Source organism: Erythrolamprus reginae, chromosome 1, assembly GCF_031021105.1.
Source record: "Erythrolamprus reginae isolate rEryReg1 chromosome 1, rEryReg1.hap1, whole genome shotgun sequence".
Taxonomy (NCBI): Eukaryota; Metazoa; Chordata; class Lepidosauria; order Squamata; family Dipsadidae; genus Erythrolamprus; species Erythrolamprus reginae.
In genome coordinates, this window is record NC_091950.1 from 67830945 (window position 1) to 67844516 (window position 13572).

The window sequence follows — 13572 nt, forward strand, 5'->3', positions numbered from 1 at the left end:
TGAACCTCCCGACTGGCCTACAGCTGCACGGCTCTTCTGGGAAGGTGACAGCCGGGCGGCGGGGCTTCTCGGTGGTCTCCCGAACCTGAACGCCGAACCCGAACTTTTGCCTAATTTCTGTGTTTGGGGTTCAGAAGAACGCCGAGAAGCCCCCCAGATGTTTCGGAAGGTGACAGCCAGAGGGCGGCACTTCTCGGCAGCCTCCCGAACCCGAACCCAAACTTTTGCCGAACTTTTCGGGTTCAGGTTTGGGAGAACGCCGAGAAGCACCTGGCTGTTTCGGAAGGTGACAGCCGGGTGGCGGCGCCCAGCAGAGCGCCCGTTTTTGCAATTTTGGGGTGGGGGGCTTGCACACATTAATCGGTTTTCCATTGTTTCCTATGGGAAACATTGTTTCGTCTTATGAACTTTTCACCTTACGAACCTCCTCCCGGAACCAATTAAGTTTGTAAGACAAGATATCACTGTATATATATATTCACATGTTTTTGCTGAATTTGAAAATTAAGGGAGACTAACATGTGACATATATATATCTATATCTATATCTACCTACCTACTTACCTACCTATCTATACTATTAATTATCACCTGTCATTTTTAATGAAGCTTTGTTATTTAGCCAAATATCTAAGTTTCAATTTAAAATAATAATTAAAATTATAAGATAATAAATATGCCTATTGTAACATTTGTAAGGTGTTCTCAAATGAACTTTTGAAAGGTTCTATTCTATTCAGTGACAATTCATTTTGCGTAGACTAAAATTAATTGTGCACAAAATTGTGCACTGAAACAAGTGTATTTAATGTGCCTGGATTCTGTTATTTCAATTGCAAAATATGAAAGTAGGAAGGTGAGTTTAATTCTTTCCTCTCACATTAAAGTGCAGAAGAAAGCCAGTCTTCCAAATTGCATTTGCCTATCAAGCTGGGAATTTCCACTTATATCTTGCAACAGCACTATTTGCATTTCCCCCTCTATATATCCCCCCAAATGTGTATGCCTTTGACTGTACAAGTATATACTTGCCAACAGAGTATAATGATTCATATATAAGATAACGTGGGTTTTAGTTTATGAATGTTTCAACCACAACAAATCTGTTGATTTATTAAACCTGGAATCATTAAGAAAGGGAATGGAATGTACTACTGACTCAATAGCAATGTCCTTATATAACTCTAAGATTGACTGATTAATGAGATTTTATACACCAGGCACCTCCACAATGACCCTGGCATCTTACACAACAGCCAGTGTCCAGACAATAATGCTGCCCATAAGAAAAGACACAACTAGCAGGCGGCTCCACAAGCACACTGTTCCAAGGCCTGGGAAAATCTTTTTTAAAGACTTCCAAAATTATCATCAGGTTGGGAACCAAAAAAGCTCGGATGGGGGATAATGGTGAAAATACTATCGGCAAGAACAGATGCTAAACACTTCTTGACTTCTGATAGATGGCATTGTTTGATAGATGGCCATGCTATAAAGGACTAGCTCTGAAATGTCTTCAAACCTCAATAATATCATAAATCTGAAAAGAACAGACAAGAGGGAAAGGGCAGATCCCTCTGGGGAAAAAATGCATTGATTGGGAGTCTTTTAGCCTAGAGAGAAAATGGTAGTCATTATAAGGATAAAGAGCCCATGTGGCACTGTGTTTAAGGTATTGGATATAGAAACATAGAAGACTGAGGGCAGAAAAAGACCTCATGGTCCATCTAGTCTGCCCTTATACTATTTCCTGTATTTTATCTTACAAGTCTGCCCTTATACTATTCTTGTACAAGTCTGCCCTTATACTATTTCCTGTATTTTATCTTACAATGGATATATGTTTATCCCAGGCATGTTTAAATTCAGTTACTGTGGATTTACCAGCCATATCCAATTCTTTCCTCTGAACCACACAAACTCACTGGTTGACTTTGAGTAAATCATTCTATCTCACTCTAACTACTTTAAAGAGTAATAATTGTAGGGAGAAATAGGAAGGAGTGTTATGCCATCTTAAGCTCTTGAACAAAAGGCAAGATATAAATCAAATATTTACATAAAATTTTAAAAAACATATTTTTGTTTCATTCCTTGGGAGGTTGGGATAGGGTTAGTCAATTGTCCTTTGTTCATTAATGTAATCTGCAGTAGCGGTGTCCTTATTCAATTTCATCAATAGTCAAAGAAGGTGATGATTGGTGAAATAACCTGCCTCTCCAGAAATCGAGTTAAATGCCACTTTTCAAGTCTACAAAGGAAGAATAGGGAGAGCCTCCTGATAGGTGTACTATCACTTAGCACAACTAAGATTTTTTTTTCTAAGTTCACCCAATCAGTGAACTTTTGATAAAGATATTTCACAAACAATTTGCTGATTAGGCACATCAAATTGATTGGATGACAATTGGCTCTGCTAATTCTAGCATTTTTAAAAATGGAACTATCACAAAGTTACTAAGTAAAACCACAGGGTTTTACTTAGTTTAGACTATATTCGATTCTTTTTTGTTGCTTTGTATCTATTTGTATATTCTATTTATATTATTATTGTAAGCTGCCCTGAGTCCTTTGGGATTGGGTGGCATAGAAGTCAAATAAATGAATGAATGAACGAACGAACGAACGAATAAATAAATAAATAAATAAAGACATACATACATACATACATACATACATACATTCATACCTACATACAGTACGTACATACATACATACATACATACATACATACATACTGTATTCTTTAGGAATCTGCAGTGATTATCACTCTGGTGAATGGGGTCATTTATATATTCCAACAAACAAATGGTGGAATATATAAATGACCGACTCAGCAAGTGTCCACCATACACTGACACTATTGAACCCCATTTGTGATACAATTATTCCACATGAATGAAAAATTCTCAAACAGGATGGGCCATTAACAGTTACACTAATGCAGGGGTTCCCAGCTCCTAGTTTGTGACCCACTACTGGGTCATCGACCATTTGAAACCAGGCAAGCATCTACGCACGCCCATCTCCACTTACATGACCGGTGGGAGTGCTTGCAAAGCTCCTTTAGCATGAGCAGCGGGTGCATGCGCTCACACACAAAGCTTCATTTGCAGAAGCCTGCCACTTGCACAAATGGAGTTGCACACACTCATGCATGCGCCTGCTGCTCGCATAGAATCATCCAGTGAAGAGCTACCAAAGTTTTTACTACCACACTGTGGCCGTGGCTTATGCAGGACGCCCTGCATTTTCTTTCAACGTCTTTCAGGGCAAATTGGGTGCTCTGGGGTGGAGCCCCATTTTCGCTACCCCACTGCGTGTCCCCCCCCCCCGTCCGAGCAGGAGCCCATCCCTCCTCCCCCTCTACCAGGCCAGAAAAGTCGGTGACCACTGCTCTAATAACAGTGTCATTTCTCTGCTGGGGCTTATTCACAAGAAGGTATTTTGCAGTGCAATATCTCAAGTCGAACTAAAACTAAGGCTTATCTGAAGTACTATTTGATGGAGGAGGTTTCAAAAGTTAAGATATACAGTTGATTATAGTGAGACTGAACAAAAATGGGTAAGATATCAATGCCATTGCTATTCTACAGATCAAATTACTATTAGTTAAGTAAAAACTGCAGGGATTTTTGTTTACTGTGTATTGATTATTTCACTCCCTGTCCGAAGGACAGAATGCCTTTCTAAAAGGAAATGTAGCCTTGTGTTCATGTTCTTATCACAAAAGATTAATGTGTCGCTAAGAACATTACAGAACATCCTGGATTTATTCTGAAACCTTAGGCATTATGTAAACATACCAAAAACTGCCCGCAACATCAGCAATTAAGATTAATTTTCTTAAATTTTCAATATGCCAAATTAAGGAGCTTGAATTTACCAATGTAAAATTCTACCTAGGGCATAAAAACAAAGATAACAAAGACAAACTTAGGTATTCTATCTATCTTTCATTATTACAAACCCAGATCTTGTAAAAAAAAAAAATCTGTGCCCCCCCCCTTCTCCCCCTCTTCCTTTTAATCTTTACTTTTCTGATTAAAACTTGAGGTTCTGGCTGCTTAACTCAGAAATCTATAGTAGAAAAACAGACAAATCTTATTTCCTTCTTAAAGTACTCAACATTAGGAAATAGTATGTTATCAATAGACTTCTGGCACCCATTTAGTATTCTTAGTTTCACCCTTTAACCAAAACTCCATTTCATGATATTTTTGCAGATAGATCTTTCTCCTTTTTTCTTAGCATAACTATTACAATTACAGTGTTACCAAAGGAAAATTTGGGGGAAACAGAAGTGCCTATTGTTACCTTAGGCTGGCCCTCCGTCCTCTGGCCTTTTCTTTCTTTGCCCTAAAATTGTGTCAATGGCTCGGGTTCGGCTGTACAAAGGTCTAGCTCTGGCGAATATAATCTGAGGGCCAGCTTCCAAGAGACCTGGAAAATGGAAAAGAATGGCTTAGCCTAAAGCAGGTCCCTTGACTATTTTATTTCACTTTATTTCACACTGAAGCCTTTCTTCCTAATAGAACAGAATAGAATAGAATTTTATTGGCCAAGTGTGATTGGACACACAAGGAATTTGTCTTGGTGCATATGCTCTCAGAGTACATAAAATAAAATATACATTTGTCAAGAATCATGTGGTACAACACTTAATGATTGTCATAGGGGTCAAATAAGCAATGAAGAAGCAATATTAATAAAAATCTTAGGATATAAGCAACAAGTTACAGTCATACAGTCAACATGGGAGGAAATGGGTGATAGGAATGATGAGAAAAACTGGTAGAATTTTAACTTAAGAACATCCCAAGAAAATTGGTAAGAGACTCATGAGAAACCAAACATGACCACATTTGCTACCATGGCAGAAACACACAAAAATGCAAGCTAATTTAAAGTTTCCCCTGGGGTTGTTTCTTTTCATGGGTGAAAAAGATAGTTCCAACTCTAAAATGAATTCAGTACAAAAAAATGTGAACCCAATGTTTCCTTTAAAAAATAGAATGGTCATAGGAAACAGAGGGATAGCAAAATCAGTGTGTATTATAAGATGCCACAGCTCTTTCTGATGGATGTGAGAGACTATCATCCATTTACTCTGGCCTAGATACATTATTTCCTTCATTAGCCATTTCTCTTTTCACCACTTCTAGATTTTTCATTTAAAATGTTGAAGTGAGACACCTTTCCTCCTGCTCAGGGGTAAACAAGCCTTTCTTGGATTTCCTGGTTGCGTCAAGGAGGTTTTATCTATCTTATACTAGTAAGCCAGTTACAGGATACATAAAGACAGATGGTACCGCAGCAAAAGGCAGCATTTAAATGAATTAGCGATACCAGAGTCTTGGTTCGCTCACCTGTGGAGTTTGCAAATGGCTCACAGGATGCTGCGCTGTTAAGGCTATTCTGGAATCCATTCAGCTGCCTTTCTGTAGAGGTTATCCTGCCAGACAAAACATTGAATTAGAAGGCTGCACTGGGGGAGGAGGAATCATCTGAAGGGGAAAGTCATTCTAACGTTCCGAGACAAAAACATCAACCTTTTCCAGACCATTTTTCCATGTAATGAATGTGTAGCTGTTAGAAATGTTAGAGAGAGTCTGCCTTCCACCAGGTCAAGTTATTTTTTCCATTTAGCCCCCTACTGTCTAGTTGGCAATCAGCTCTCCAGAGGCTTTGGAGGAGGGAGTTCTTGTTTGCTGCCCTTTTTTCTCAAGGAATTTATGTTACACAGATGAAGCATTTGGCTCAGTTTGTATCAGAAGGAAATCAGAAAATGTTGAGTGCTATGAGGTACAAAGGTAGCATTTTTGTTAATCTGTTTATATCTCACCTTTATTACTTTTACAAATAGCTCAAGGCACCAAACATATTCAAAACATCTTCCTTCCACTGGGCCATGAAATGGAATAGAATAATAGAGTAGAGTAGAATAGAATAGAATAGAATAGAATAATAGAGTAGAGTGTAGTGTAGTAGAGTAGAATAGAACACTTAGAATAGAATAGAATAGAACACTTCCACACTCCAATGGAATGGAGTGGAGTGGAGTGGAGTGGAGTAGAGTAGAGTAGAGTAGAGTAGAATAGAATAGAATTCTTTATTGGCCAAGTGTGATTGGACACACAAGGAATTTGTCTTGATGCATATGCTCTCAGTGTACATAAAAGAAAAGATAAGTTCATCAATGAACTTATACAACACAATGATAGTCCAGGTACAAATAAGGCACCTATTCAGGAGAGAAGCATCTATTATTACAGCTCCTGGGCCAGGGGTGCCCATAAAGCTTGCATGGATGTAATCTAAAAATGTTTGCATTAATTAAAAGAACTTATTTTTTGTTGATAAGGAAAGAAACATTCTTGTGCAACAAGTTCATTGTAAGGCTATCCAAAGCTGTAGAAGTCATAGAAAAACTCTTGAGCACCTCCCAGTCTCCAGATGTCAACATCCAAATGATTGGGTCAAGAAATAACTAATTTAATTTATTAGTTTTATTAGTTTTCCCTATTTCATCAAACATATATTCCTTTTAATTTTCTTTTACTTGAATGGCTAGTTGTTTTAGATCATTTTTTGTCATTCAGTTTTTGACATATATTACATCTGAGTTGTCCTGTGAGGAGTAAATCTGTTCCTTATAAACTACCATGATTAGAAAAAAACATTAGAAAGTGGCTGAAAGCTATCAGATACAACCAGCTGCTTCCAAGTTACAAATCAATCCATCCAGCAATCTCAACTTTTCACAATGAAAAAGATGCTTTGCAAAAGACTGCTTCTTATCACTTTGCACAAACTATATATACACATACATAGAAACATAGAACATAATCTGGAAACAGAAGTACAACAGTGTTCTTTCACAACTTTCATACATCTGTACTATAATGTCAATATGATTAACTTAAATCCCAAAGAAACATAAAAAGCTCTAAAAGTTGCTTTTATATGAAATGGCAAGAAACATCTAAACCACACCATTTTGAGCCATGCCAATCAATAATAGTGTATTAAATTCTAAACAGTATTCAAATATAATATCTAATATTTCCTACTTATACATGTAAGTTCTTCCACTTCAATAGACTTGTTTAAGAGAAAAAAGAAATTGTTTTTAGAAATAGGAAATTTGTCTTAACATATGAAATAAACAAATATTTTAATGCTATTTTGTCTATGTTTTTTTTTTGAACTTTGAATCCTGTGTGACATTAGATTCTTAGCATTGGCATCTCTTATAATTCTCCATACGGTTCCTCAAAATAACATGAAGAGATCTTAGTTGTTGCTATTGCTGCTGATACAATAATCACACAATGAAATCTGGTTTTTAAAAATTCTCAAAGGATATATGAATTTTTAAAATCATTTATAAGCTCTCATACAAGATTAAAAGTCCTGATATATCCTTCCTTAGGCAGAAGGAAGCTCCTGTTCCTAAACTGCTATTGAAAATGCTATACAGTATTTCAAAATTAGAAGGTGAAAACTTGTGAAAAATGTAACTGGAAAAGAGACAAATTATTCTTATTAAAAACTGGAAAAAGTAGTAAAAGAACTTTCTCCTTAGCTCTTAAGTGACTGGCAAGAAAAGTATCTCAATAGAAGAGATAATCGACCGGTTAGGTCCCACAAAGTCAGCCTTCTCCAGGTCCCGTGAACTAGACAATGTCACTTGGTGGGACCTAGGGGAAGAGCCTTTTCTGTGGCAACCCCGGCCCTCTGGAATCAACTCCCTCCAGGGATTCGTGTTGCCCCCGCCCTCCCCGCCTTCCGTAAGAGTTTAAAGATTCACTTATGCCGCCAAGTTTGGGGTCATTAGATTCTATCCCCTGGCCAATGAATATATAGTAAGTTTGTTGGATGGAATGCGTGCATGTTAATAGGCTTTTTAGTTTCTTTTTAAAATGTAATTCTTAATTTTAACTTTAATTATTATCTCGATGTATACTGTTTTTAATATATTGTGAGCCTTTCCACGTCTTTGGAGAGGAGTGGCATATAAATTTAATTAATAATAATAATAATAATAATAAATAATAATAATAATAATAATAATAATAATAATAATAATAATAATATAAGAACCCTGGTGGCATTAGAATGCAATATTGCAGGTTGACTCTGCCCACTGCCTGGAGTTTGATCCGGACTGGTTCAAGGTTGCCTTAGCCTTCCATCTTTCCAAGGTCAGTAAAATGAAGACTCAGATTGTTGGGGTCAATATGCTGACATCCTAAAGCATATACCAAAGGTGGTATATAAATCTAAGTACTAGTGCTATATGCACAAAGATGGAACAATCTGACATTATCCACAATGGAGGAATTGATAGTGAATATGATGGAACTTGCTGAAATAGCCAGACTGACAACTCTGATCAGAGAAAAATTATCCAAGTTTAATGGTGAGAAAAATCTTTTAGAGACTTTTGCACAAAACAGAAAGAACAGATTTTCCAACCTCTGGTAAACCCGGTAGGATCATTTTTTGCCCTCCCCAGGTTCCAGTGGCAAAAATACCCTCCCCCATTCCCCCGGAGACTCTCCGGAAGCTGAAAATGCCCTCCCAGAGCCTCCGGGTTAGCCGAAAATCAGCTGGCTGGCACACACATGCACATTGGAGCTGAGCTAGGGTAACGGCTTGTGTGCCAGCAGATATGGCTCCATGTGCCACTGTGGCACCAGTTCCATAGGTACTCCATCACTGGACTAAGAGGATAATTTACACTTTTATCAATAACAGCTATAAAGAAGCTATTTCTTTATTTTTTCCCTTTTCCTCTCCTTTTCCAGTAGTGTAACTATTAGATCTTGTTAGTTTTCATCCTCTCTTTTTTTTACATTTTTAAACATATACATATAAAAGAAATCTTGATGGAATTCAAAATCAATATGGAAACAAAAAACAAATTATTGGTTCTAAATTGCTGAAGAATGGAAAAATCATGGTCTCAAACCATTTAGGAAATACTTTCATCTGAAGTGTTTTGAGCCAGTGGAAATATCTCCTGTATGCAGAAAACTTGATGTCTTTTTTCCTCTTTTGAATCTGTTTTATAGCTAGGAAATATAGAAGGATACATGAATCAATGAACCAGATCCCATAATTTTTTTTTGGTGGAATCAACCTCAGTTTTATGGGAATATAGTAGGAGTCCCTATTTCTATATATCCCAAATGGAAATCACTATCTAATTCTATAAATGGCCAGGATAGACTTAAAAACTTTACTAAAACCTAACAAATAACTCTGAAAGTATGTCTGGAATGACTTCTGGTACCTTTTGATAATTAGACTGTGTCCTGAAATTGTGTTATTTGTTCTGAATAATTGTTTTTTTCTCCCAAAGTGTCTTCCTTCTTCCCTCTTTTGTGCATTTTTGAAGCCAAGCTTTTTCCAGCTTTCCCACACTCTTGCATGTTACAGAGCAAAAACCACAAAAACACAGTTAAATAAAGTCTGTCCAGGGAGCTGCAAATCTATCTCAAGAAGATAAACATATTCTTTGCCAATATGTGAGTACAACACACCGGCATCTTCAAATATACATATTATTGCTTAGTAAGCATCAGAACCTACTGAAATGTCTTGTCACCTGAAATGACACATACTCTGGTACCTCTACTTACGAACTTAATTCGTTCCGTGACCAGGTTCTTAAGTAGAAAGGTTCGTAGGAAGAAGCCATTTTTCCCATAGGAATCAACGTAAACGCAAATAATGTGTGCGATTGGGGAAACCACAGGGAGGGTGGAGGCCCTGTTTCCTCCCAGGAGATTCTTGGAGAGGCTTCACAGAGGCTTCTCCCTGCCTTTTCCAGTTACAGTTTCAGAGGCTCGGGTTCATAAGTGGAAAATGGTTCGTGAGAAGAGGCAAAAAAATCTTGAACACCCGGTTCGTATCTAGAAGAGTTCGTAAGTAGAGGCATTCGTAGGTAGAGGTACCACTGTACTTTCTTCTCCCAACAGAGAAAAAAAAATCACCCATCAATTTGATTGGAATGTCCACTTGCCAAAGTTACCAAATATTTATTAAATTTGTCTGAAAGAGGACTCGAAGTATGTTGATTAGCAGCCTAATTTATCTCAAAGACCATGATGGCTAAGAAAAGTTTAGCATAGCTGACCAGAAAAAGCCCATTGATTTAAAACAAAAATTTACTGGTTGATAAGCTGTTCTGCCGGGCTCTCTGGTAGAAGCCTCCCAAAAATTCAAGGGTACAAATTTCAGACACATACACACACACGTTTGAAAATTCAAAACAATGTTCTTTATCCCAAAATTCAAAATAAACTAAGCACTCTTTTTGTATTGCAAAGAGCACTTGTCCCAAAACAACTGGGTAGTCTGTACAATTAACCATAAGCAGTCATTAAGTACTTAGCTAGCAGCTGTGAAGAAACTTCACACCCTTTCTTCTTCCAATGAAGTGACACACACACGTTGCTCTGCTTTGTTTTCAAAGGCGTGAAAAATCAACAAAGTCCAGAAACCAGCAACACAGGATTCCTGACAAACTGTGATCAGATACTCTTCCACAACGGCCAAACCCACATGCTGCTATTTATAGCAGCAGCCCTAATCACTGGAGCCCCACCCAAACACAGGTGGCTGCTCTTATCTCCTATAATATGTCCTTACTTGGTCTCTTCTATGCATAATTCTGCGCTTGTGTAGATCCAAAATGTCTTCATCCAAATCAATGGAAGAGAAGGGAGATTGACTGCCTGGGCTGTGTGCCAAGCCCCCCTCTGCCGAGTCACTCCCACCTTCTTCTTCGTCCGAGGAAACTAAACTCTGAACTGACTCTGTCGGCAACAACACAGGCCTGTGACATGTTGAAGTTTCCCCTGCATCCACCTCCACATTCCCTGGGGCAGGAGCTGGGCCAGAGCCAACCACAACATAAGCTAGGCTTAAATCCAGGACAGATGCTTCCCACTAAATATGTATATATAATAAGGCCAAAGATCTTCTGGCAGTGGCTGGTGACCCAATTCTTTTAACAGTGTGAATCAAGGAAAACAATATATTTAAGAAAGTGTTGAATGAGAGAAGTTGATTTCCCCTAGAAGAGATTGGTATCATTCTACATCAGCTAAAATATAGGGTCATAAATCAAATAAATTAATTTTGAAAATAACAAAACATTTCAATAAGGCATAATATTTTTAACTCAAAATGGTAGTCTGAAATCCTAAAAACGATACAATAACTCAGTGGACAAAAATGAAAGTGATGAGTGAAAAGCAGAAACAGTTGCAATGTTCATCCTAACAATAAAATCTATTTTTTGTGTACTGTGAAAGGCATTGACTATAGCAATTAATTCCGGGTTCTCGGAAAGGGGCGGCATACAAGTCTAATAAAATAATAATTATTATTATTTCAATATGTAAAGAAATCTGCAAAGTACAGATGAACAATGTACAAAAGCATCAAGCATTTATGCATGTATCTGTTTGTTCTTACATGCAGAGGTTATTTTAAAAAGTCCAGCATATTCAGGAAATAAACTATATTATCTCTTATTAAAATCCTGTAGGACAAATCCCAGATCAAATTATATCCCTTGAAGCCGTATAGAAACTTCCTTACATCCACAAGAAAAAATCAGGGACAGTTGCAAGTTAACCTTTATTCATCTAACATTTTGGGAGTACTTCTGATTGAGGAATATAAACTTACTTGGATATTCTCTGAGATGCTACTTTCCTAATATTGACTGGGGGCTTAGGGACCAAATGTGAAGATGCACTCTGAGATGACATCACTTTGTGCAGATTAGATGGATTCTGGACTTCAGAAATGGAACCTGATGCTCTGCGGCTGCAAGTGCTAGATGTCAAGGCCGTAGAACTGAGACTGGATGCAGAACTGATATTTGATGGTGGGAAACTGGCAAACAAAGCCTAGTAGAAAAGGGAGGAAAAACAGAATTTATTTTTTTAGGACTAATAGAACCGTTCAAATGACTAGATTTCTAACAGGATATTTTCCCTTCTGAAAATAATAAAATCAAGTACAATACTAATAATACCTCCGGAACCGCCTTCTACCGCACGAATCCCAGCGGCCGATAAGGTTCCACAGACTTGGCCTTCTCCGGGTCCCGTCGACCAAACAATGTCGTTTGGTGGGCCCCATGGGAAGAGCCTTCTCTGTGGCGGCCCCGGCCCTTTGGAATCAACTCCCCCCCAGAGATTAGAACGGCCCTCACCCTCCTTGTCTTTCGCAAATTACTTAAGACCCACCTATATCGCCAGGCATGGGGGAACTAAGACATCCTCCCCCAGGCTTTTATATTTTATGTTTGGTATGTATGTGCTGTATGGTTCTAATTGCTGGGGTTTTATATATGTTTTTTAATATTGGATTTGTTTTACTGCTATATTGTTTTATTATTGTTGTGAGCCGCCCCGAGTCTTCAGAGAGGGGCGGCATACAAGTCCAATAAATTATTATTATTATTATTAATTTCACAATTCATTGTATAATGGAGAAATTATTGAATTTGTAACCCTCCTGTTGTACATGCTTTGCTTAGTTCTGTGAGTGTTCCTTTCTGCAGACAGACAAGTAGCTCTGTCACCCAGTGGGAAGAGTCAACAAAGCAACATTTAACAGCATAATTGTCAGGGGCTAAAGAAAGGTCAGAACTGTTTTTCTTGGGGGCAGCAGATAGCCAAAAATCTTTTCTTTGTTTGTTTGGTTTTCTGGCTGCTGTGTACTCCAATCAGCATACAGGGACGGAGGAATCTAACACTGGCCCAGTCTTGGATTCACTTTCAAAGAAAGCTACCCTGCTATGGTCCTTTATAACAAATGCTGCTGAGACAGGGAAAGCCACTTTGGGTAATGGTGGTGATGGGGAGACAGCAACGATTAAAAGTTTTGATTACAGAGAAAAGATTGACTACGGTAAATATCACAGCAAACCCAAAGTAAACCGAACTAAAAACGTTAATCAGGCATGAATCAGCTGTAATTTGAGATGGAAGACAAAGGAAATTCAGACAAATCTCCCTAGCATTAGTTTAAAAGCCAAAATTCTGTATTGTTTTCTTAGGTGGAGAACATTCATTGTTTTTACAATATTAGAAAACCAGACAAGTCAGAATCTTGTTGAAGACTGAAATAAGGCATTTCCTCACAGACTATTCTGTATGGCAAAATAGGCATCTCATCTCAAGGTCAGCAAATATAAACTTTATCCAGCATAGAAAAGTGCAATTAATGCATCGGAAGGAATCAATGGGAGCTGTTAAATGTAGAGTGAGCCAAATAATATGTACATAGCAGCATGAATTGTGTCATATTTAATATAAACATTTCCAACAAGAACTAGCATTTCTATAAGGCTGCTTGCATGGTGTTAAATTCCATTATTTCCCATGTGAAAAGTGTTGTAGGCCTTATTATTAAGATATACACACTAGACACAGACTTAGTAATGGTCTTTTGTCATCTCATTTTGCAAAGAGGACTCAACTGGGAAGCAGACCGAACAAGTCTACAAATTGTTTGAACTTTCCAATAACTCTGTGGAAA

At 37.8% G+C, this 13572-nt stretch overlaps 1 protein-coding gene across 10 annotated transcripts in view; it reads right to left on the reverse strand.

The window, feature by feature from the left end:
- The window catches only part of TTLL5 (tubulin tyrosine ligase like 5), a 160854-nt gene that overhangs the window by 10902 nt on the left and 136380 nt on the right, over window positions 1-13572 (reverse strand). For all 10 annotated transcript variants that reach the window (XR_011559384.1, XR_011559383.1, XM_070754273.1 and 7 more), the window contains 3 exons: window positions 11710-11933; window positions 5370-5455; window positions 4318-4443 (listed from right to left, as the gene is read on the reverse strand). Coding sequence is in view for 8 of the 10 variants with exons in the window: in XM_070754273.1 (XP_070610374.1) it covers window positions 4319-4443; window positions 5370-5455; window positions 11710-11933 (435 nt within the window). In the remaining 2 variants the exon portion in view is untranslated. The remainder of the gene's footprint in view (window positions 1-4317; window positions 4444-5369; window positions 5456-11709; window positions 11934-13572) is intronic.